Source organism: Notolabrus celidotus, chromosome 13 (genome assembly GCF_009762535.1).
Source record: "Notolabrus celidotus isolate fNotCel1 chromosome 13, fNotCel1.pri, whole genome shotgun sequence".
Taxonomy (NCBI): Eukaryota; Metazoa; Chordata; class Actinopteri; order Labriformes; family Labridae; genus Notolabrus; species Notolabrus celidotus.
The window spans coordinates 8,263,394-8,289,539 of record NC_048284.1 but is presented as its reverse complement, the minus strand read 5'-3'; the positions used below and the strand labels follow the sequence as shown (position 1 = coordinate 8,289,539).

The 26,146-nt window shown below is 42.4% G+C and overlaps 1 protein-coding gene across 1 annotated transcript; it reads right to left on the bottom strand.

Annotated features, from left to right (window-relative positions):
* Positions 1-7,119: 7,119 nt before the first annotated feature.
* thbs1b (thrombospondin 1b) lies at positions 7,120-19,339 on the bottom strand. Its single transcript, XM_034699856.1, has 23 exons — positions 19,130-19,339; positions 18,878-18,956; positions 18,151-18,710; positions 17,830-17,905; positions 17,418-17,501; positions 17,192-17,301; positions 16,483-16,608; positions 15,400-15,496; positions 14,320-14,493; positions 13,986-14,162; positions 13,718-13,891; positions 13,315-13,442; positions 13,035-13,187; positions 12,585-12,803; positions 12,353-12,460; positions 11,764-11,923; positions 11,561-11,679; positions 10,342-10,576; positions 9,981-10,208; positions 9,618-9,889; positions 9,430-9,527; positions 9,178-9,317; positions 7,120-9,059 (listed from the first exon to the last, which is right to left on the bottom strand). Exons 2-23 carry the CDS (start codon positions 18,939-18,941, stop codon positions 9,052-9,054), a joined length of 3,510 nt encoding a protein of 1,169 aa, XP_034555747.1. The 5' UTR covers positions 18,942-18,956; positions 19,130-19,339; the 3' UTR covers positions 7,120-9,051.
* Positions 19,340-26,146: the final 6,807 nt, after the last annotated feature.

Below are 26,146 nucleotides of genomic sequence, written 5' to 3'. Positions count from 1 at the left end.
CTTTCTTTCTTTCTGTAGTTGTTAAATTTTTGTTTCTTTAATTATTCATTTATCTTTCTTTCCCTTACTTTGATTTGTCTTTCTGTTTTCTATTATATTGTTCTTCACCTTTCCCTTTTTTTTAAAATAAGTTTTATTATAGATCCACATGTATGTATTGTATATTAGTGTTTTTTACTTCTTGGTGTGTATGATTTAGGGTTTTAAATGGTTTCTAATTGTCCTTCTTGTTTTACCTTAATACAAATGAATGGTGGTGTTTCCTTAGTCCCTGTGAATTATCCCTTTTGTTTCTTTTTTTATTAAACTTTTATTAAATGATTGGAAAGCCATCTGCCCTTTTGATGCCTTTTTTGTGTGAGTGTTTGGTTGATTGAGCTGTTTTATTACCAAAATACATCCTGGGAATCCCTGGGTGATGCATAATACAATAGAATATAAGTAATATGTGGCTCGTGATGATAATAATGTCATGATAATGAATGTGAGTCTTGTGCATCACACTGATTTGTACCATGTAGGAGTGTTCCCCCCCACTCATTGTTAATAAAATGGGCAGTTATTGTAATACAGGACTCTGTGACACTTAGAGTCCACTCATGCAGGTGAGTGCAACTTTCTCTGCAGACTGGAGTACATCCTCTACCTTTCCTCCAGCATCAACCTACCAATGTATACTGCTGTTATCCTCTTTCTTTGTCCAGTTAACTTCCATTCATGTTCCCCTCTTTCATGCCATTGGCGCCATAGCAAGGAGTCATTACGAAGAGACATTTTCTTTAAAGTTTAATGTTTTGGGCTTTTACACCTTTAATTTCAGACGCTAGGACAGTGGATAGTGTAGGAAACTGGGAGAGAGTGGGGCGGGAAAGAGGCCACAGGCTGGATTTGAACGCAACTTAACCATTAGGCTAAATCCACATCTGAGACGTTTTCATTAATCAAAAATAGCTAGTTGGCGCCAACGTATTGATAATTGTGCTACATAGCCAGGATCGTTCTTTCAATATTTTGTCACATCCCCACCATGAATACTAAAAATACATCCCTAAATGAATGAATAGTCCCTAAAAGCAGCAGCAGAGCTTACAGAGCTTATAGCAAGCGGACTGGACCAAAATTAGATCTTTGCCTTTTAAGTCTTAAAGCACTACCAGCTTGGATTCTTCGTATAGAAGCAGTAGCCCTTTAAAGCCTGTAATATATAGAGATTTGTAGTAAAAGCAAAGCCAAGCATGTGTAAAACCACTACTCACAGATGTTACATAACCACCGGAGTGATTAAAGTCACGATTTTAACTATTCTGGTGCCTGCAGCTGTTTTTTCTCAGAAACCATAGAGCGCAGGTGTTGTTGAGGTTTTATTTTGATCCCACCCTACACACCCAACTAATACTATAATGTAGAGGAAAATCTCAGGACTAAACCACCTTCCAGACTCTTTTCACCAAGTCTTTATTGTTCAAGAAAATGTTATTCCATTCTTATTCTTAGTCTCAATACTGTATGTACAGGTGGCCTCATACAGCTCCTGCGCTTTCAGACGTAAACGCTGCAGTATTCAGTGGGGGGTCCTCCATCTTAACATAACACTTCAACACTTCAATGCACAGCAGCATGGGGCACGGAGGTGTTGAATGACCGACCAAAGAGGGAGGTAGGCCAGATCAAATGTAGCGTTACGGGTTTCCAAGTTTGAGGTTTGAGGCCAATTGTGGTAGGGGGGTTGTACACATGAGGCACAGTCTCTCCACTTCCCTGGGTGGATTACTGGAGCTAAATAAAGCCGTTGTAACTCCAGGGTGGAAGGCCTTTGTTCCATTCATCAGCACTTTGCGTTAGTCACAACACTTCAAGGCTAATGTTTATATCCTTTTACTGCAAAAGGTGCTGTTTGTAGACCTATTAGAGGTGCAGGAGGTAATTGGGTTGGCCTTTTTAGCTTGACTCTGTCATTATTTGAGTAGTGTGTGTGTGTGTGTGTGTGTGTATGGCAAGTAATCATGGTCATGACTTGCAACCGGAAGGCTGCCTGTCTGAAGTCCGGATTTTTTTTCTTCTGGGAAAATCTGAGAGTGGGCAACAAAGCACCTTGTAGTCAGCAGAAGTCACAACGCAGAGAAAAAGAAGTTAGAAATAAAGAAAGACAGGATTCACTCAGAATCAGTTTTCTTTCAACCAGTGAGGATTCTCAAGGATGTAACACTCACATCCTGACACTTGGGCTAAAAGGGTCTGAGAGTAAACATGTGGGTGTTTGCAGACAGCTGGCGAGGACGTGTGAGAACTGCAGCTGGCATTAACATGTCTAGCCTTCAGTGTTCTCGTATTGTAATGATTGTTTATCGCTCATGTCCTGCTGTCATAATTAATAAGCATGAGTTTAAATTTGACCTGCTGGATTAAAAAAGGCTTACATGTCTGTGTTGCTTCTCTCTCATTTGATTGCCTCTGAACCTCAGCAAGTCATACCGTAGTCAGTACTCAAAAAGCTAGCGACTAGAACGTCTAAACACACTATGGGCCCTATCTGACACCCAACAGACAGTCCAATTGTCTTTGATGGCCCTTCCTTTTGCTTGTGATCGATGCCGACTGAAAGTGATATGTTGTCTGGTGCATTGCTATTCTTAGGCAACAGACAGGTTGCAGCAATAACAAACAATACCTTGATGTATGAATTATTTACCGGATATATAAAAGTCCTGTGTGGAAGTTTTGGTTTGCCTTGATTTTGGCACCCCCTGTGGACAAAGTGGTAACTCTAAACTCTGCTAATTTTACCATGTACATGTGTAAGTAGTGATTTTAGCAAAAAATCTCATCCAGCGTTCAAATGTATCACTCTTTGGGAATCTTTGCTATACAGAAAATGAAAATATGCTTTAAAAATGTAAGATGTAAATGGTAAATGGACTTGTACTTATATAGCGCTTTTCTAGTCTTTCTGACCACTCAAAGCGCTTTTACACTACTTGTCACATTCAAACATTCATACCCATTCACTCACTGATGGTAGAGGCTGCTATGTAGTGAGGGACCATCAGTGTTAGCTAATCTCATTCGTTCACATTCACACACCTCTGAACAACAGAGGGAGCAATTCGGGGTTCATTGGCTACATTTACATGAGACTTTTAATTCCTCTTTAAAGATTTAAAATGACCATGTAAACACCTAATTCCGAATGAAAATGATAATTCCGAATTAAACTTAAATCCGATGTAAGTAGCTGGTTTATTCTGATTTTAAATCCGAATTGAATAATTCCTCTATCATGTATACGTTCATTCCGCTTTAAATTAATTCCGGTCGTTCTGCGCATGCTCGTTCCCTTGTCCTGTCGCGATGACGCACATACTCCGCGCTGGCGGGCTCATATTTCAGGCTGAGGTAGAGCAGCCGTTGCACTAACCGGCTTTGAATCGCCACAGTCCGGTCTTCCGCCTCCCTTCTCCGGTCGTCTATCTCTCTTCTCCTCCTCAGCGGATGAAAATGAAGCAGTACGTTTGTGTCGAGCTGCTTTTTAACAACTATAGTCAAAATCAACGCGAAATTTGAACTTATTGTGTGGTCTTCCATGTTGTAACCGAAAATGAAAGAAGCAGGAACTGGAGTCTGTTTTCTTCCGGTAAACGTAAATACGTCACGCCCGCCCCTGTCCAATCAGAACCCTTCCCAACCCCCAGACGTTAAGAGGAATTAAATAAAAACAATTAAACGTGTTTTCCATGTAAACCTCAATTCTGAATTACTATTTCCATGTAAACACGAAGGAGAAAACTTTAATTCCGAATTATTTAATTCGGAATTATTAATTCAGAATTAAAAAACATCATGTAACCGTACCCAGTGTCTTGCTCAAGGACACTCCGGCATGTGACTGCTGGAGCTGGGATTGGACCGCCAACCTTCCGATTGATAGACGACTGAGCCACAGCCGCCCTACAGCTGTGAGATTTCACAGATTTTCTAGATTAATTTTATGCCCCAAACACCCCCATGAATGCCCATGATTCTTTAAAAGGAGGTACTGTACTTTTTTCATTTTTCCAAAACAAATGTTAAGTTAAAATGTGGATGTCGAAACGTACCGTGGGCATAGTTTCAAATTGTGAGGTGAACATGTGTTGGAGTAATCCCAGGATGAGACTGCAGGCTGCTCTGAACGGCTTGTTCAAAAGGTCACGCGAGAATTCAGCGAGATCAACACGAGATGTGCTCAGATCGTGACGTCACCACTTGTTGAATCTCCTTAAAAGGGCAGATTTGTCATAGAAACTAGAGAAACACAACTCTGTGTGCATGGCAACAGTGAAGGAGGCTTCCAGAATGCTGGGTTCTGGAATGCTGGGGGAGGTTCTTAAAGAGACAGTGGCTGAAATGAAGTGTTTCAAAGACACCAGCCTGAGATAAGTGCAGAATATTTTGAGCTGTAAATCATGTAAAGCTTCCACAAAGCTATCCAAGGGACAATATAGAGCCTTAAAAATCAGCATAATACCCCCCTGTTTAAGCCTTGTGCCTTTAAAGGGACTTGGTGAGCCATGGATGCACTCATGCAATGAACGTAAAACCATGCACCATACAGTATCTAAAAGATAAATCCATCCGGTTCAAAGTCCTGACCCTGTACAGTACATGAGTCTATAACATCCTTTTGATCTCAGTTGTGTAGAGTTATGTTGTTTTACAATAGGTCTAAAGAAAGTGTGAATTTTGACAGACAAGGAATTACTTTTTCTCCTGCTCTTTTGGACCAGGTTTCTTGTTCCCGATCGTACATCCAGCTGGTGCAAGTTTTTACACTCTTTGTTTTGCATCTGTTTGGATTGACTACATATTGGGTTCTTGTTTTCATGAGGTCTCTTTGTTGTTGTTTTTTAATCAAAATTGTATTTCATATATGTATCATTGAAGTCAACATGTGATAGGTATTGATGGAAAAAAAAAGAAAGCAACACAGATGCTTTGTCAGACTGCTGGCATGTGAGTGTTATTTCTCAAATCTGATTTTTAAGACAGGCTGTCACGTCTTTTATGCCAGCAATCACATAAGTGATTGGGTAAGGGTAAGTGAGTCCAGGCATGTCAACCTCTCTGCACTGGTTGCAGTAACAACAGCATAGACCACAGTATTCGGTAACTATGCACTAGTTGTAATTCAACTTATAAACCAGGAATGGGAAACTGAGATCAGTCATTTGCTGCTATAAAATGGAGCTGTCAATTTTGCGAGGCACAACAGAGAACTCTTGTCACACCAGTCAGGCATGGCGGAGGCTGGTATACCTTATATAACTATACTTTGATACACTTTTGTCTCTCTTGATTGATGATGGTGTTATGCTATTTGTATGTTGTTGTTATTTTTGGAATGAAACAATTCTTTGGAATCCAATTTCATCTGTGAAAATCTGGTTGGTATCACTTTTTAATCACCTTAAAACGTGGCAGGGATCAACCCCCCCAAAAAACAGTTATATAATCCAGACTTTTTAAAATCAATCTGGATACAATCTGAGTATTCCAAAAACTGTTTTGGGCTGGCCAAAATGTTACATATGAGCCCTCAGACAGAAATGTTACGGCAAAGATTCAGCAAAAAACAAACCTGCTGGTTGAACAGAATCATAGAAAACAATGGGCAAACATAGGATGTACACATTTTTTGACAAGTTAAAGTAGTGTTGAAATACAGTTCATGTTACGCTTTGCAGTGATTTTTCCCTTTTATATTGTCCACCATTGCATTTGACCAGCATCTGTTCTTAGGCCAGTCAGCCAATGTCAAGGCTTGTGTAGGTCTAATATTTGCTCTCCTTGCTGTTTAACCTTCTGCAGAGGTCAGCGAAGATCAGAGAGGCCAGGCAGATCAAGCTGTGGAGCAGACGTCTGTGTCACATTCCTCATGTGGCCTTCATCACAAAGACGATATGTGCGTTTCTGCAGAGAAAAGAGCCTTTAAGTACAACTCTGTTTGTGCCCTTTGGGAACTGAGCAATCATGTTCATGGTGAAAGACCCACAGAATGTGGAGGAATCAACGCAAAATGAATAAGGCTATACGTACACTGGATGGCTGTGATCTTAAGGCCCTCGGGTGACACTGCAATAAAAACAGACATGGCTCTGTTGTGGAAATCACAGCATAGACTCAAAATCCCTTCCAAGGACCATTTTCTGTGAACACTGTTTGTTTCTGTTTCCTGAAATGCAGGTTTTAACTGTATCATGTAAAGAGGAAACCATACATTTACATGAAAAGGAAATGCTGGGGACTTCTCTGGGCCCAAGCCCATTTAAGATGGACTTAGTGGAAAGCTGACCTGTTGTCTGTTTAAGCAGAATTTGACATTCTTTCTGGAAATCTTGGATGCCACTTTAAAACAGGGAGGGACCAGTGCACAGTTCAAAGGCCAGCGTTTGTGACTGTATGGTGATGCCTAAGTGCCCATGGCATGGGCAGCTTGCACATCAGGACATGCATCATTAATGCTTACAGGGTTTAGAGCAACATATGCTACCATCCAGACAATGTTTTTGTTTTTCAGGAAAGAGCTTGCACGAATCTGCCAAACTGGACTCATTGCAGTCCTGACTTCACCAATTGAAACATCTTGCATATTGTGAAACACAAAATGAAAGCCCATAATGGGATATTTCCCTTTCAGATCAGTAGACACTGGCCTCCTCAGTTTTCAAACGTTGTAAAAATGGTAAACATGCCCCTCTCCCAACTGTTTTGAAAGGTGTTGCTGGCAACAACTTCAAAAATGAGCATATACATTCCATAAAACAATAACATTCTTCTTCTTTAACATTTGATATGTTGTCTTTGCACTATTTCAAATTAAATTTAGGCTTTAAATTATTTGGAAACTATCAAAATCTGTTTTTATTAATATTTTACAAAACATCCTAACTCTTATGGAATTGAGGTTGTAGTTGTAAAAGCCCTATAGCAAGTCCAGTCTCTGTCCTCCACACCTTTGACTTTAGTGTAAAACATGTCTAAATTCAGTCTTACCAAAGATCTAGACTTGATCAACAGTGGGCCAAAACTAGGAACTAAAAGACAAAATGGCTTCAAATTACAAATAGAGGAGACATAATTAAGAACTGTAACAACTATTTATTGTCTTGAAGTATGTAACAAAATAATTGCTATGAATAAAAACAGCATTTTCGCTTTGTACATCTAAGAAAAATGTTTACAGAAAAGCAAAACTAATTGTACAAAAATATCGGTAACATTGATACACAAAAACAAAGAAAGTAAAAACGATAAAGAACAGAACATCCTCACGTCAGTGTGCAAACCGTTTATACAGACGGACATGTGCCCTTTAGCAAGGCAACAAATCCTGATAAATTATTTAAATAGCATCTTCTACACACACGCACACACAAATCAACCTCTTTCAAACAGCTACAACAAAACAGAGAATAATTTACCTGCTAAAAAAACAGCATTGGACATATCGTGATAAAGCAAAAATGACCTTTAAAAAAAAGAAATCTCCCATTGTTCTGTTAACCTCACCAGGGAAGATCACAGGTTTGGGAGACTGTTGTGTTTTAAGATAAGAAGTGTCATACTATGTACAGCTCATGCTACAGTAGCACTAAAATGTCCATCATTGTAAATGAATATGAAAAAGTACTTAGGTTGTGTTTTTGTTTGATCAAATTATACAACAGCAATGAGGTAATATTTGTACATCAAAGATTTCCTTTGTTTTTCATCTCTCTCTGAAGAAAAGGCACACACTTCATGCTAAGAAACTCTATCTGAAGAATATCTAATTCACTTTGTACAGATGATAAGACACTGAAGAAGCATGCATCATGCTTCCGACACCTGGCTGTACCTGATTGTGGAGGATGGAGTTTTACTTTTTCAAAGCAATCAAATTCCTTTAACTGCCTACATTGTAGGCAAGAGTCAATAAATTACATGTATTTACATAATTTCAAATTGAATTCCTCATTCGCTGAGGGAGATAAATCTCTTAGTTGACCAAGGTTTTGATGGAAAATGGAGGCTCTTTCAGAGGGAGTGTTTGCTCTTAGATCACTGGCTTGTGCAATTTTCTGTAAAAAAAAAGTCACATCAAAATCCTTAATTTTAGTCTTTGTGGTTTGATATTGGAAGGTAGTGACTTCCATCTCACCCTCAGAGTTGTTTGATTACAAGACACCATAAACATAGCCCATGATACTTAAAAGTTCAAAAGAGAGCTGACCTAAGTTTAAAAAAATGTAGTTCTCTTTTTCATAGTAATCTTCTAAAGAGATTCTTAGGTAGATGGGTAAAAGCCCCCCTTGCTCCATTCATGTCCAGTCTTCCACATACATTACACTCATTAACATTAACATCTACAACAACATGTTCCCCTTATTGTCTACCTTTTCCACACCCAATAGTCTCTGGAGTCCTGTGTCCTCATCAACAGAGATTCCTAAAAAAAAATGTGTCTGCTGTCTTCATCCTTTGATTCCTCAAAAGCTCTATCTTTCAAAATCTACATCCTGGCAGATCTGGTAAAGTGAATGACATGTTTCATCAGTTTTTTCTTTGGGATGTCCATTCGGAAGGTAAGGTAGAAAGGCACAAAGGCTACAGAGGTTTGACGGAAACAGAGAGAGATGTAAAGGCTTGGAAGTGCATAGTTACCAATGGGGAGCATTCCCACACAGACATAAATGAGGTCTTTCAGAAAAGCAGGCAGAGCTGGGACAGAAAGATGTGTGTGTGTGTCCTACGGGGAAGGACTTGTCTTCTATTTTCCAGAGCTCTCTCTCTGCTCTCATAGGATGGAGAAGAAGGGGCTCTCTGATCCTCAACTGGTAGTCAACAGGTTGGTGTTTTGTCCAAACCTGCTTCAAGCTACCTTGAATCTGATCGCATGACCCTCTGGTCCAAGTGTGCGTACCGCAGAAGAAAGAGTTGCGGAGATATATCGGTCCCTGGACTTTGCATTAGAAAACACAAGTTCATACTTTGTACAAAAAAGGTGCATCCCTCAGAGATTCCTGCGCCGGGCATTTAGACATCTGTCAAAGAAAGAAACAATAGAAAGAATTGAGTATACACTCCTGAAGGGCATCATTTTTTGGAGCATGACATCAAATGCAAGCTGTATTTATAATCAGACTCTAAATAAATCCTTACCTCTGCATTCATACTTGAGGTCCGAGAAGTATACCATCTCTTGTGAGAAGACAAAAAGACCTAGCCTGCCACCTGCGTATGTCTTGTCATATATGCTACCAGAATCTGCCATGATCTTCTTGCCCTCATACATCACCACTCTGTGGAAGTAAAGGAAAGTGAAATCAGCCAAGGTTAAAAAATGTGGGAACTGTGATGGCAAACCCATGTTAAGAAAAATTCTATATGGAATACTTCAAATCCTCTGCCCACCTTATGAGTCCTGTTCTCGGTCTGTGGATCAGATGCCATCTGTATGCGGTGAAGTCTTTCCATCCAACATTCTTAGGGTCATGCCAAAGAGTGCGGACCTGAAGAAGACACATGTTTTATTTCACATCCCTTTATTGAAATCATCCATTGTCATAAAATAATCTCCATGAGTCCACCAGACTTCTTACCTGTCCTGGAGTATTCCCTGTGTGCCAGAGGGCATTCCTTAGGTGCTCTCCTGGACCAGTGGTGGAGTTGACCACTTTAATGGACAGACCAGAGTATCCTTGAGCCTTGGTGGGTTTATTAGACCAGTACGTCTGCGTAATCTGCTTCCACATCACTACATAGAACCTGGAACTGGACTGGTAGCCGAAAACAAAACCAGCGTAATCATCATCCCTCTCTGTGTTGATGAAGAAAGTTCCACTGAAGTCGACAGAATTGAACTCGTGGTAACCTGAAGGAAAAACCCAAGCATAACATCAGATTTTCATTTCAATAGAAACTTAATTTACTCCAGACAGTCAACGCTCATTGCTCTTACTCACCGACAGCGATGCCAGGGTCACAGTTGACAGTCTGCACAAGCTCCTTGCCCTGATGCCTGACAACCCAGTTAGGGTCAATCTGAGAGGTGCCTTTGGGGTCCAGAGGAACCATCTGGAACTTGCGGAAGTCAGTCTCGCTAATGTCAAAGTTCTCAGGGCACACGTCATAGATGTCAGGAACATTGTCTTGATCAAAGTCATCTTTGCAAGCATCTCCACGACCATTACCTAAAAAAAGGAATTCATAAAACCCAAGGTTATGAAGATCTTTAAATAGAACATGTGCTACCACTCATTGTATTCATACCTTAGGACAATTTCAGGAATGTAAAAGAACCTCTGTCTGATATATTTTGCTCACCATCAGAGTCCAGTTGGTCAGGGTTGAAGGCCAGTCTGCAGTTGTCCTTGTCGTCGGGGATGCCATCGTTGTCGTCATCATGGTCACAAGCGTCTCCCTTGCCATCCTTGTCATGATCTGCCTGGTTAGCATTGGGGATGTACGGGCAGTTGTCCAGGTTGTTCTGGTGTCCGTCCTCATCAATATCCTGGTTGCTATCACACTTGTCACCCACACGGTCGTCATCTGAATCAACCTGCAATGGTAGAACATTTCAAGGTCAGAATTTGGATATATCAGACCACTAGATGTGGCAATTCCATGGACGAGAGATCCATTTTTTCTTCTTTTCTTTTACTGCAGTATTTCATCTTGTTCTTGTTTCTTTTATTTGTTCTCTCCGGTTTTCATGAAGCGTTTAACTCAAGCTGAAATGCTCATGCTTTTATAAAGCTGCCAAGCTCAGTTTGCCCAAGTTCTGTCAGCAGTTTTAAGGTTCAGAAAACAGAAACATCACAAGACTCTATTGATCCTTCTACTTCTTGTTGAGCAGGTTAAATAGTAGCAGAAGACACACCCTGTGGAACTAAAGAAGACTTGGCAAGAGTTTAATGAAAGTAGATGATGGGACGTGTGTAGAAATCTAAAATTCCACAACTTTACAAGAGGTAGTTTTTGGCATTTTTGTTGTCTTTGGAACAACTATCAACCACACTCCCCCAATGGACTTGTCGTTTTCGGCCTTTTGATTTTTCGAAGACCAAATCAGTGTAGATTTGGATCTACCCCTCCTTTCTCCATCCCTATTCTAAGTCCCGTTGTTCAACACATTCCTATCTCCCAGTGTAGCATGGCACAGGTGGACTGAGCAGGCCCATGGTGTGCAGACAGGGTATGCACACAGCCCGGGGACAGCCCATTCCTCAGTAATATCCACCCTGGGGCCTCTTCCTTCACATTAGCCAGCTAACGTCAATGGGCCATTGAAAAGACCCCAAGCCCCCCACCATGCCTTATTGAACTGATGTGCTGTTGAGCTCATACAGGATTTACTCCACCTTTACATGGCGTGATAAAAGCTTAGAAAGCTACACAGGGCTAATCACAGAGGCTCTGTCTCAATTGAGAGACCAATGCTGAGCTACAGAAAAAAAGCAGGGAGTTGAATTTGGATTATTGTTGTTGGGTGAGGTGGAAGAAAGTAAGAAAGGGCTGTGTGTACTTATTTGAGTCAACACACCTGATCAGGATTATGTTCCAGTGGGCAGTTGTCACACATGTCTCCCACTCCATCCAGATCTGTGTCTTTCTGGTCAACATTGTACACATAGGGGCAGTTGTCCCTCTCATTCATTATGCCTGAGGAATAAATGGAAGCATAATGTTACTCAACAAGCTAACTTACTTCAGCACAAATTAAAGGCTGAGGATTGCAATTCTTACCATCTCCATCAATGTCCACAGCGCAGGCATCTCCCTCTCCATTGTTGTCAGTGTCCGTCTGGTCTGGGTTACTATTGTAGGGGCAGTTGTCACAGCGGTCACCCACATCATCCCGGTCATAGTCATACTGCCGAGGGTTGAACACGAATGGGCAGTTGTCCTGTTTCAAAAAGAGAAAGACAATCATGAAGAGAATGGGTTAAGTTAAGGATGGACTTCAAGGTGCAGTGCATTTAATTTGCCACTTGAGCCTATAGGGATCTATTTACAGGGAGGGATTGATGCGAAATGAAAGGAGGCTTTATTTTTAAGTCCTGTCCCAAATCTAATGTTGGGATTAGCAAACACACAGTGCAGCTCCTTCAGGGCTGTGCCTCACTCTTGGAATTTGTGGTTTTGGCTCAGGTTAGGGAGAAACATTTGCTTTCCTGCTGAGCCTTCCCTTCCCTTCCCATCCCCCCCTCCACCTGCCTTCTTATTAGACAGCATGAATGATGAATGAAAAATCCCAGTCATAGAACACACATGCACACATACACACACTCAAATCTGTCCAAAATGATACCCACATTTAAAGAATTTCACTCACCCTGTCGTCAGGAATGCCATCGTTGTCATCATCGCTGTCACAAGCATCTCCAATGCCATCCTTGTCATAATCTTCTTGTCCGGAGTTGGGGAGGTTTGGACAGTTGTCCTGAGTAACAGAAAACCAAGACACAAGGTCAGAGATAACAACAAATATATATATATTTGGACTCAACCCAAGAAATAAGACATTTCTTATCCCATTAAAGTTTTTCAGCTCCACTACATCTTACCTTTTTGCAGTGGTAGGTGGCATTTTCCACACAAACCAAGTCAGCGTTGGGCCACCCATCCAGATCGGTGTCCTCTCCACAGATATGGCCGTTGCCAGCATAACCTGGCTTGCACTCGCAGCGGTACATTGGATCGGCAAAGTGTCCAAGGTAGTTACAGCGGGCGTTTTTGTTGCAGTCATGGCTTCCGTCCAGGCAGGGATTACGGGGTGTGCACACCTGGAGAGTGAAGAGGGATGCATAGTTGGAATGATCAGTGATCAAACTGGCTGTGCATAGTCCAAATTCATGGCATTCTGTCCTTACAAAGGCCGCCTTTCTTCCCTTTTAAATTAAAGGTCCTACCCTGGAGATACCATGCAAAAACTATCCCTGTTCTCACCATTTATTTATTTCCTATCAACTCTTAATTTTGCCTTTTTTGTCGTCCAATCAAAAGAGCTAACTTACCTGTTTATTAGCAGCAGCCTGCTCCACGCCTCTACCAAACGGCTGGGGTCCTGAGTAGCGAGGAGGGCAGGGCAGACAGTTGTAGCCGGGATTTGTGTTCTCACAGCGGTGAACGCCGTTAAACTCAAAGCAAGCATTCGGAACCTCCTTACACTGTTTTTCAGAAGGAAAAAGAAACACAACTGAGATTACAACAATGCAGACTTGGTAGATGATTCAAAGGGCATCCAACCAAGATAGAAGCTAACATAATCATAGAGCAATATCTAAAGACTTTTACCTCATCAACATCTTTACATTTGATACCATTGCCCGTGTAGCCAGCTGGGCACTTTCCACACTTCCAAGAACCATCAGGGAAACTGGTGCACTTGGCTCCAGCAAAGCAAGGGTTTGAGAGACATCCATCTGAAAACAATAATGTTAGCTCATTATCAAGGCAGCAACTGAGAGAGCAAAGATAGTATTTAAATGTACCCTCTTTTTAAACAGGGAAATTCCCATTTCCAGTAATAACCACATTTTTTAGAGAAGCCTTGTAATATGAAAATATAAGATTTGATAAAAACGTCTTTGGAAAAAGACGTGAAAACAGCACTGATGTAGTAAATTAAAACCCAATACCTCATCTAAAATAGTACAGATCCATTAGAACTCAATTGTAGAAGATTAAAGTGGCTCACCAATTGGGCAGGTTTCCTTGTTGCACGCCTGGCTCTCTTTGGCATCACCAATACACTCTTTTCCATCGTATTTGGGGGCAGGGTCATTGCATAGGCGTTTACGGATCTGGGCACCACCTCCACAGGTAAGACTGCAGCTGTCCCATGGTGACCAGGGTCCCCAGTTGCCATTGACTAAGACAGGCAAAAGGGAAAAATTATCAATTTCTACTCTTGTAAACAACAGACAAACAAAACCAGATTGAAAATATCAAACAGTTGGCCTTACTCGGACATGGAGACTTCTGACACTTCTCGGTTTGGCGGCCCTCTCCCACACACTCCTTGCCGCCAAATTGAGGGGTGGGGGAGTTGCAAAGGCGGATACGGGTGATGACACCAGCACCACAGGTGACGGAGCAGGATGACCAGGGTGACCAGTGGCTCCAGTTGCCGTCTTGCTTGACTGGAGGTGGTAAAGAAAGGTCAGAGGTCATTTATCCAGGAGGCAAAGTGATGGACCATTGTGGTGCTCAGTCATATATCACTAAACAAAAGGTTAGAGCTGGTTACTACACAGGGTTTACTACTTTGTTTGGGTGAGGATGTGTGGTGTTACTCACAGCGTTTGTCACACTCCTGGAGGTAGCAGTCTCGGGTCTGCACAGAGGTACCCTCACAGTTGTTATTGATACGATCGCAAGAGCGCCCACGCTGCTGGATGCCCCGCCCACATGACACGGAACAATGGGTCCATTCAGACCAAAGCGACCAGCCGCCCTCTGCAGAGTCGCTCACTGAGCAGGAGGGAGAGGGAGAGAATATGAGCGAGAGGGGAAGAGGGAGACAATAAAAGAGCTATTCCAGCGAGGCAGCACCCCTCACAAACACCCCCTTAGCCTAAATGAGGAGGGAAAGCTCCTAAAGCGGAGGGCGAGTAGTGTGGATTTAGCTGGAACTTTTGGATTGAAAGAAGGCCCTCTGTTCAGAGGGGAGGCAGGGACTAACACTCTTAGAGAGCCTTGAGAAACAGAAAGAGCCACTGTCTTCGGGATACATCGGGATGCCCCACTGGCTTATGTTTTCCTAAAGAGGAAACAGATTTTGCAAACATGGCCCTGGGTGTGTAATGACTTCAACAAGTGGCTGAGCTCTGGATGAATGCAGCTCCCTATGTTTATTTAGGTTTTAAAGCAGCATGACAGCCAAGCCCGCAAAGGTATGAAGACCATGTCACTTCTCTTCATGTGGAAGATGGCTTCACTAAACAGCCGACCCATTTTCCATCCAACTTTTAACCAATTTGGCAAATTACAGCTATTTCAGCCTGAAGATTCAAAGATGTTTTGGAGCACAAAGCGCCAGTGTTCCAAACACATAAGCACCCTTTCATTTATTCGGATGTTATTGCAGTTCAATCATCTCTAAAGGTAGTCTGTTTTCTCTTGAATCCTTTACATCCCAGGGAAATATTTATGGCTTTTTGTTTTAATAGGCAAATAACTTATAACGGCTATTTCAGTGAGTGGGGCAAAGTTTGAATGCTCTGTCTGTTAGTAGGAACGTATACATTCCAGCTCAAGGGGGGCATTAATACAGTAGCTTACAGTACAGGCTTAGATTTCAGCTGTGTGCTTTCCTATAGCTATGCAGGTTCTAATAATATAATGATAAGTTATGCGTCATAAAACAGAAATGCTTACATGTTCCACAGGTTGGACAGCACTCTCCATCAGGAACAGTGGCGTTAGAGCAGGACATCAGAGGGCAGGAAATCTTTCGGCACACGGTAGCAGAGTTCTGCAGGAGGAAATAAATGGTTCAACATATGCTTCTATGGCTATCATATAAATTTTGGAGCAACCTCTGTGCAAATCAAGTCCATGTGCTGGATTCAGCCCACAGTTCCAAAGTGAATTCAGACACCTCGAACAAGTGTTGAGCCAAATGTTGCGAAAGCCTATTTGAATAAGTGCGTGTTGCAGGGTAATCCTCTTTATTCAATTCTTACGCCATGTCCGTGCAACTAACCCATTAGATCCTCTGCTCAGCATTTGCACAGATCTACTATTAAAAATGAAAAAAACTGATAAAAAGTAAAAAGCAGAGCTCTGGCTGAGAGAGGAGACCCCCCCTGCATTCTACGACCTGCTCACTAATGCAGCAGAGGGAGGGAAGGAAGCCAAAGACAAATACTGAATGTTGTTTTCAGTGTGGAGCTCAGCTGGGCACTGAGCCCTGAGCAAGTAAAGCCAGCATGTCATCACTATCTTTGTGGGTGACCTGAGGACCAAGGGTGACAAAAGGACAAAAACTGCCCTCAACTATGTTAAGTTCTCCCTCTGAGATCTGATCACTGACAAGGAGGAACAGAAGAATTAGGGACAAGTAGCACAAGAGCAAATCAGGAAATAACGCCCATCTGGGATCTTTCCTGCCAAGTTTTCCACAGTGGAGATTCTTCTTTACACTTCTCCAAGTCAAGGTCCCTCTTAATTATAGCAATACATCACTTAAAGTCTGGTCAAGTCCCTCCAGGCCACACTTGAGCTCAACTCCTGACAGCCGGCCTCTCATTACAACAGTAAAGGCTGTTGGCCTAGCGCCAGGGCTTCACACGGCTAAATACTGACCAGCACTGTTGAGTGGCTCTAAGTGTGTGTGTGTGTGTGTGCCTCAGTGTGAGTGGTCTTAACATATGAGTGCGTGTACAATAAATCAAGAGCATCAAGTGCATCCCCTCACACGTGTACTTAAGACACAGTAAACCCCACTGGAGATCTCACCTGACAAGTGCACTTGGTGCAGTCGTCGATGGTCCACTCCTCTCTGTTCTTGTGCACGATGCCGTTGTGGATGCAGACGCCGCTGTGAATGCCAATTCTGTTGTTGATTAGCTTGTTCTCGTCCGTCTGGGAGGGAGGTGTAGGAGAAAGAGAGTACACAGATTAACTGGCGAAAAGGACCTGTCCTATGGTTTTGGAAACAGTTACTTTTAATAGTTGCAATAGTATGTGTCTGCAGAGCTGGTGGATGCAGTTTCAGGACCTCAATTCTGAGACTGCATCTCTACGAACCTTGTGCTTTTGCAACAGTTATGGTTCTGGTTACGGTTAGTGTTAGGGTTAGACACTAAAAAAGCAGTCCATAGTGATCCAGTGAATCTGCAGCCTTCAGGTCTGCAGACACATGCCACTCATTACATGGCAGTAACTAAAGGTAGATAAATATGCTTTTAAGAGCCATGAGCAATATACAGCAAAATGCATAATTCTTCAATAGGCTCCCTTATTTGTATGCACTAATTCTTTACATCATTTGACCACCTATTAAATATGTTTTTACTGTGCAAAAATTGCCCAAAAAAGTAATAGCTGGTATGTCACTCAGAGGCCAGGCACTCCTCAAAAACAACACACCAAAGCAAACAGGCAGCAGAGAGACTGACAGCTGGTTATACTCTGCCACCAGATGGTTTGGCGGGCTTCCTCTTACCAGCTGGCGGAGTTTGACAGCCAGGTCCTTGACCACGACACCAAGGGTCTTCAGCTCCTTAAACATGCTGACCAGGTCGTCACAGGAGAAGCCACAGACCATCTGCAGGTCTTTAGGGAGAAACACAAGGAGAAAAATCAAGATAAATAGAGTCATTCTCATCCTTTGATTAGTCTGGGGAACAGACCAGTACAACTGGATACATATTGGAGTCAGCAGTGTTTACCTTTCGTCTTGTGTCCGGTGTACTCTGTTCTAATAGCTGAGGAGCCGTTCAGGTTCTCCAGGATCATGCTTTCAGTCGTGATGGCTGAAAGAAGAGCAGCACCATAAACTGAATATCATATCTGCACCCACATCTTAATGAATGATTTATAATGAGAAAGGCTACTGTTATTAAAATCTGACACGTCCCACACTACTATAAAGTATAATGAAAACTAATGCCCAGAAACCACAGAGCCCTGAGATATTTGAAAATGGCATTCCAGTGTCACAAGTGGTAACCAGCCTCTCAGGGAGGATTTATGTAGAAATCAGCAAGTCATTTCAGTGCGTACACATTTCTTTGATAAGATCTTGGCTGTATAAGATGTAGATGAGTGATGAGCAAACGCACAAGAAGCTTGATTACTTACTGTTTTGGCATCCTTTGTTGCGCAGGATGGCATCCAGAGTGGTTCCAAACACAAACCGCACGTTTTGGAGGACCCCCTGCAACGATCAATTTGCAGTTTAACATTAAATCCGGTGCACCACTAAGTTAAATTAAACGGCATATGATTGCATGCATTAAAGCTTCGGGACAAAAACTCAGTCCTGCAACATGTGCGCTTTTACGCATTTGGACAAACTCACTCATTTGCACAAACGCTCCGCTGAAAACTTTATACACACTGCCTTGCCTCAGTGAAATCAAACTTAGAACACAATCTTCCATATGAAACTGTCGTGCTCACCATGAACCTGTCCTTTACTGCTCCCTTGCCGATCCTCAGGCGTGCGCTGGCAGGCGTCTCCGGAGTCAGGATGCTCTGGATGGGCGCATCAAGCTCGGCGGTATTCACCTCCTCGCATCCCGCATACAGCTGCGCGCGGTCCTCCTGCACAAACAGCGTGATATTCTTCCAGTGCCCTGTAGCCAGATCCACATCCTCGACGGAAACCACCTGTTGCTTATTCTCGGTGGAGAAAACTATGTCCAAGGTGTTCGCCTTGCCGTTGGACACGATCTCAAACACAGGTCCGGAGCCGTCCTGCTTCTCCACGGTAAGGAGGCTACCTCTGGTTCGCCTGGACTGCTTAAAGTTGAGCAGGAGGAGGAATCCCCTCTCGGCGTGGATGGAATCGATCAGGTCCCTAAAGGCGCTATCGGGGACAGGGGGGATCAGGTCCGGGTTTAGGATCTTGTAGGCGGGGCTGTACGGGTCGTCTCCTTTCACCAGGGTCACTCCGTGATTCTTCTTGGGGACTTGGACGAGCTCGAACAAGTCATACACGCTATTGTCATCTCGAGACTCTGTGGGGGAATAACAATAAGCAGTCAGCCTTTGTCTGGATCTGATCTGGATCTCATTCACAACTTTTCAGACAGTTTCACATAAGAAATAGTCAAATTTCAAACTTTAAAATGAAATTACTTTCTCGAAAAGTTCAAGTCATAATTAAGAGTTGGGCCAAACTCACCTGCGACTCGCGCACTCTCGCAGGTCCAAAGCATCAAGAGCAAAAATATCCCTGTCAGCTTCATGGTCAAACCTGCTGCCTGTGACAAAAAACGACAAAACTGTAACTATTACAGCTCTCATGGCAAAGTCAAATAAATCAAGTGTGCAACAGGTTGAAAACAAAATAAATGTAAGCCTCCGTTTAATAATTAAAGCATGTGCAGCTGCAGAAATAAGCGCATTTATACAAGTTTTGCAGTTTCCAACTCACCTGCTTCTCAAAAACAGCAGAGCAAAGCAATAAATCCAAAATGCGTAAAAATCCAGCAATAATCCTCCAGGACTTTAAAGTTATCTGAAATTAAAATTGAAATAGTTCCACCGTGCAATCAGGGGGAAACAGTAAGATATTTGGTGTTGTTATTTTTCCTCCTGAATGAAAACTTGTCCTTGACGGTTCAGCCGCTAAAAAAGTTCCTTTAAAGCCGAGGGGGACAAAGTGCTATTTAAATACTTTGATGCCATTCCTAAGAAGTGGCCTCGTCCAATCACAGAGAGCTCAGAGAGAGAGAGAGAGAGAGAGAGGGGGGAGAGAGAGAGAGAGAGGTTGAGAGAGGGACTTCAGTGTGTGTTGCACTCAGACTCTTAATGGGGCAGTGTTTCCTCAAACAGCTTTCATCCATCAGCCCTCAGAAGCATAATTCCGTCTCAGGGTTTCCCATAAGCACACCACTGGGTGCTGTAATATTTCTTTGATAGTCCAGAAGTGTCTCCCTGGTATGCAAAGTGAAAAGAAATGACCACAAGTGTAGTGAAGTTATTGTAGACCCCTATGGTATCAGCAGCTGCAGTATTACTTCTATGCACAAGACTATAATACTGCTAGGTGTTTGATTTCTGTAATGCTCATATCTCGCTCATAAACTTATTCTACACTAATACTTTGTGTCTTTAATGTTTCTCTCATGCAAACTTCAGAGACATTTAATGTATACCGTTTAAGGTTATGTGATACATCATATATATATGAAATAATAACTACAAGCTGTTATTTCTGGGATTTGTTCTCTTTCAAATGGGTCTTATATCAGGTCTGAGGAGACTGTAGTAACTTGAGGTATTATCCTCAGCTGCCTGCAGTTCCAGATCTCACCGCTAGGAGTCGACGTGAGTTCACTGGAGGTGGCCTGGGGCAGTGGAAGGTTGTGCTGCAGCACATCTTAACTGACTCACAAATCAGTTGTTTTTTTTATTTGATGCACAAGAGAATATAATAAAGAGAATAAGCAAGTATCAACAGTAACTGTGAATAGCACTATCCTGTTCTGAGTCTTTGAAAGCATGAAGTTATAAAACATCCTCCAGAGCAAGCATCATGTCTGACAAAGAGTCAGAGTAAAGAAAAAGATCATGAGAACAACACAAAACAGCATGTAGTGGAACCTCAGACACTTAAGTAAGAAACAAAATGAAACTCAATGAATAAAAGATGTAAACTTGACTTTAAATCAATGTTCAGAGTTAAATCTCCAGTTTTTAATCTGTTCATTTAATTTAATATCAGAGCACTTTAGTGAAGCCATATCTTCCTGAGTCAGAGGTGTTGAGCAACATCAACTCTATGTTGTTGCTTATTTTTCACAAGAATTTCAGGAGCTGTTTAATGTGGCTCGGGATCATCTGCACCAAACATGCCTAGACTGTTTAAACTAAAAGTAAACCTCTGTTGGTTTACAGGGAGAACTTCCTTCTTGTTTACCAGATGGTAACATGAACATTTTGTCTGAAGCACAGCTTTATTTTGTTAATTTGTTTCTCTTTAGTGAGCTAAACTTCCTCTGAAGTGCTCTGTCAAATATAAACCATGCTTACCCAGAATGAAGCTATTTCTGTCTCTAATTCTCATGTGCTTCCTCCACTCAGGTGGCATATGGATCTGATGTGCTTTGTTATCCCAACCATGTAGTGTTAGTACATATTGTGTCTCTGGAAGCTTTCATATGCAGTTTATTACATTTTTTCAACGTTTGCACTACTTTTCCACACAATACCCACTGAAGTGTGAAACTATTTTTCTCAAGGAATTGAAAATAGCATGCAAAAAACACCAAAGCATCAGAATGAGATGCCTAAAAGTAAAGCCAGTGTCATGTTCATCCTACTGCTGTATCATTGCATGTGCAGAGAAACTGCTGATGTAGTATGAAAGGCCCAGAAAGTCCACTGAAAGGTAGGGGTTAGGGTTCTCTATTTTCTTTATTTCCTTAAATGGAGCGCCGCCTGGAAGCTAGTTCAGGCAGACAAATCGAGCTGCGCTGATTCATACTGACACGTCATCATCCTCTCTATCGGCTGATCTCAACATCCTCATTTGGCGGTCTATTTAAGTTGTATGACTGAACTTTCTTTTGGTGGCTTGGTCCACAGTGTCCCCCTGTCTCTTGAGTCCTTTGCCTCCCTCCACCTCCTTCCACGACAGCTGAGATCCATCTAGAGATCCATCTAGGATAGAAAAGGGTAAACAAACCCTGAACTAACCCACCAGGGCCAAGAATCACCTTGGATTTCAGCTACTAAGAATTGCACATCAGTTGCTCCTGATATCTGCTCAGTCTCAAAGTGTGATTCCCAAAATATAATGTCCAAATGACACCCAAGCCCAAACACTCTCATAGAGTTTTGCAGCTCTGTGCAGTTTGCTCTTGTTTTGCATCTATTTGGGGAAATTAGCTGTTAGCGTCTCCACTGTCTAGACAAAGATGCACTGTGCACTCTCATCCTGATCAAATGTACACAAACATGATGTGGATGCACCACAGTTGCGATGAAAATTTCACATTTTGCAACAAAACCGTGTTTCCAGATAAAAAGACTCACATTGCTGTTCTACATGAAGACCATCTTCACACACATGTGAAGACAAATTGAGTTTATTTGCTTGTGTTGAGTTTCTGATAGCCCAAGTATGAGATAAACTGTGGTTATATTACAGTATTTCTTGCTTAATTGCTGAAACACATTTCTTGACATCCACCATGCTTTTCTCAACACTATAAGCACAAAACCCAATTTTCAAACTACATTCACCAAACCTCTGACTCTTCCTGCAAAACCAAACACCGTTGTCAGATCGTACCCCAAGTCAATCAAAATTTAAAGCAATACTGAAGAGTCATTACACACTACATCCAACAATTGAAAACACAATGCTCAGGACATGAAGGTGTAGAAATAATGTTTATTGTTCACAGTAGATAAATGAATGTAGCTCCTGTATACAGGAAAAAAAGTAAAAACAAGTATAAATTAAAGCCGCAAGCGGCGATGTGCGGGCCCTCGTTCAAGCACCGCCTGATGTGCGCGAGTCCCAAATGTGCACTACTGCCTGATTTAGGGCACCGCCTGATGTGCTGCAGGTGTTGCTGTGCTGCCTAGGCTGAAACTGTGAGCTTACCTGTGCAGTTATCAGCATAGTGTACATTGCAGTACCACCTGTCACCAGTAGGTGCTGCTGTGTCTTTAATTATGTTCTGAAGGATTGCTCATCACAGATCATTATAGAAAGAGTTGTGATCACAAGCATGTTAAAAACATGTTCTGAGAGTAAATACTCATTGTGTCCATTAGGTGGCGCTATTCATATGACAAACATGTGTATGTATATGAGTTCAGGCTGGGTCCATGATGAAACATGTCAAATTTGGAAGAGATCGGAGATTGTATGTAAATGTCAGTACCATGTATTTCCTGAGGGTGGCGCTATGGCTGTAGTAGATAAATGAGTCCATAGGTGTGTTGAGGGATGGACCCTGATCATGTGTATGTAACTTCAAACAAATTGAACACTGTATGAAGGAGCTATAAGTATTTCCTGTTTCATGGCGAGACATCAGAGTTTGAGGCGTGGCCACGCCCACACCGATTGACTTAGAGAAATTCTGTCTGATGACTTTTGATCGTCAATGTGTCTACTTCAAAATGTGCGTGGTTGGGAGTTGATCGGAGCAAAATTGTAGGAGCTATTTACATAAATACATACTTTAGCGGTTGAAAAAATGTACTCCAAGTTTAGTGAAGTGCCACGCCCACAAAAATTGACGTAGAGAAATTCTGTCTGATATCGTTTGATCGTTAATCTGTCCACTCCAAAATGTGCGTGGTTGGGAGTTGGTGGGAGCAAAACTGTAGGAGGAGTTCGAACAAATACATACCCAAAATAAAGGGGTCAAAAACAGAAAAATCAAAATGGCCGACTTCCTGTTGGGATTTCACCACGACGTTAAGAGGATTTTTTGTAGGTCTTGGCATGACACCTTACCAAAAAAAATTTGATGCATGTATGTTGAACCGTATTATGGGGCTAGCCTTTTCAAATTTCCAACTTCAAGGGGGCGCCGTTGAGCCATTTTGGGGAATTTTTTTTCGGGACCACAAAAATGTCGAAATTTTCGCCAGGCCTGGTGCATGTGCAACGGTTGGGGACTTTTGCACCGCGTTATGGCAAGCACATTGGGGTTTGAAAAGTCAGACGAAACAAAGAATAATAATAATTAAAGCCGCAAGCGGCGATGTGCGGGCCCTCGTTCAAGCACCGCCTGATGTGCGCGAGTCCCAGATGTGCACTACCGCCTGATTTAAGGCACCGCCTGATGTGCTGCAGGTGTTGCTGTGCTGCCTAGGCTGAAACTGTGAGCTTACCTGTGCAGTTATCAGCATAGTGTACATTGCAGTACCGCCTGTCACCAGTAGGTGCTGCTGTGTGTTTAATTATGTTCTGAAGGATTGTTCATCACAGATCATTATAGAAAGAGTTGGATCACAAGCATGTTAAAAACATGTTCTGAGAGTAAATACTGCTTGTGTCCATTAGGTGGCGCTATTCATATGACAAACATGTGTATGTATATGAGTTCAGGCTGGGCCCATGATGAAACATGTCAAATTTGGAAGAGATCGGAGATTGTATGTAAATGTCAGTACCATGTATTTCCTGAGGGTGGCGCTATGGCTGTAGTAGATAAATGAGTCCATAGGTGTGTTGAGGGATGGACCCTGATCATGTGTATGTAACTTCAAACAAATTGAACACTGTATGAAGGAGCTATAAGTATTTCCTGTTTCATGGCGAGACATCAGAGTTTGAGGCGTGGCCACGCCCACACCAATTGACTTAGAGAAATTCTGTCTGATGACTTTTGATCGTCAATGTGTCTACTTCAAAATGTGCGTGGTTGGGAGTTGATCGGAGCAAAATTGTAGGAGCTATTTACATAAATACATACTTTAGCGGTTGAAAATATGTACTCCAAGTTTAGCGAAGTGCCACGCCCACAAAAATTGAGTTAGAGAAATTCTGTCTGATATCGTTTGATCGGTAATCTGTCCACTCCAAAATGTGCGTGGTTGGGAGTTGATCGGAGCAAAATTGTAGGAGGAGTTCGAACAAATACATACCCAAAATAATGGGGTCAAAAACAGAAAAATCAAAATGGCCGACTTCCTGTTGGGATTTCACCACGACGTTAAGAGGCTTTTTTGTAGATCTTGGCATGACACCTTACCAAAAAAAATGTCATGCATGCATGTTGAACCGTCGTGAGGGGCTGGCCCTCCGAAATTTTCAAATTCAAGGGGGCGCCGTTTAGCCATTTTGGGGAATTTTTTTTCGGGACCACCAAAATGTCGAAATTTTCACCAGGCCTGGTGCATGTGCAACAGTTGGGGACTTTTGCACCGCGTTAAGGCAAGCACATTGGGGTTTGAAAAGTCGGGAGAAACAAAAATAATAATAATTAAAGCCGCAAGCGGCGATGTGCGGGCCCTCGTTCAAGCACCGCCTGATGTGCGCGAGTCCCAGATGTGCACGACCGCCTGATGTAAGCCACCGCCTGATGTGCTGCAGGTGTTGCTGTGCTGCCGAGGCTGAAACTGTGAGCTTACCTGTGCAGTTATCAGCATAGTGTACATTGCAGTACCACCTGTCACCAGTAGGTGCTGCTGTGTCTTGAATTATGTTCTGAAGGATTGTTCATCACAGATCATTATAGAAAGAGTTGGGATCATAAGCATGTTAAAAACATGTTCTGAGAGTAAATACTGCCTGTGTCCATTAGGTGGCGCTATTCATATGGCAAACATGTGTATGTATATGAGTTCAGGCTGGGCCCATGATGAAACATGTCAAATTTGGAAGAGATCGGAGATTGTATGTAAATGTCAGTACCGTGTATTTCCTGAGGGTGGCGCTATGGCTGTAGTAGATAAATGAGTCCATAGGTGTGTTGAGGGATGGACCCTGATCATGTGTATGTAAGATCAAACAAATTGAACACTGTATGAAGGAGCTATAAGTATTTCCTGTTTCATGGCGAGACATCAGAGTTTGAGGCGTGGCCACGCCCACACCGATTGACTTAGAGAAATTCTGTCTGATAGCTTTTGATCGTCAATGTGTCTACTTCAAAATGTGCGTGGTTGGGAGTTGATCGGAGCAAAATTGTAGGAGCTATTTACATAAAAACATACTTTAGAGGTTAAAAAAATGTACTCCAAGTTTAGCGAAGTGCCACGCCCACAAAAATTGAGTTACAGAAATTCTGTCCGATATCGTTTGATCGTTAATCTGTCCACTCCAAAATGTGCGTGGTTGGGAGTTGATCGGAGCAAAATTGTAGGAGGAGTTCAAACAAATACATACCCAAAATTATGGGGTCAAAAACAGAAAATTCAAAATGGCTGACTTCCTGTTGGGATTTCACCACGACGTTAAGAGGATTTTTTGTAGGTCTTGGCATGACACCTTACCAAAAAAAATTTGATGCATGTATGTTGAACCGTATTATGGGGCTAGCCTTTTCAAATTTCCAACTTCAAGGGGGCGCCGTTTAGCCATTTTGGGGAATTTTTTTTCGGGACCACAAAAATGTCGAAATTTTCGCCAGGCCTGGTGCATGTGCAACGGTTGGGGACTTTTGCACCGCGTTAAGGCAACCAAATTGGGGATTCAAATGGCGGAAGAAAGAAAGAAAGAATGAATAATAATAATAATCCCTCGGGTTACAAGAGGGCCTTCGCCGACATTGTCGGTGCTCGGGCCCTAATAATAATCACTAGGGTTTCAATAGGGCCTCGCCGACAATTGTCGGTGCTCGGGCCCTAATTAAAGCCGCAAGCGGCGATGTGCGGGCCCTCGTTCAAGCACCGCCTGATGTGTGCGACTCCCTGATGTGCACGACCGCCTGATGTAAGCCACCGCCTGATGTGCTGCAGGTGTTGCTGTGCTGCCGAG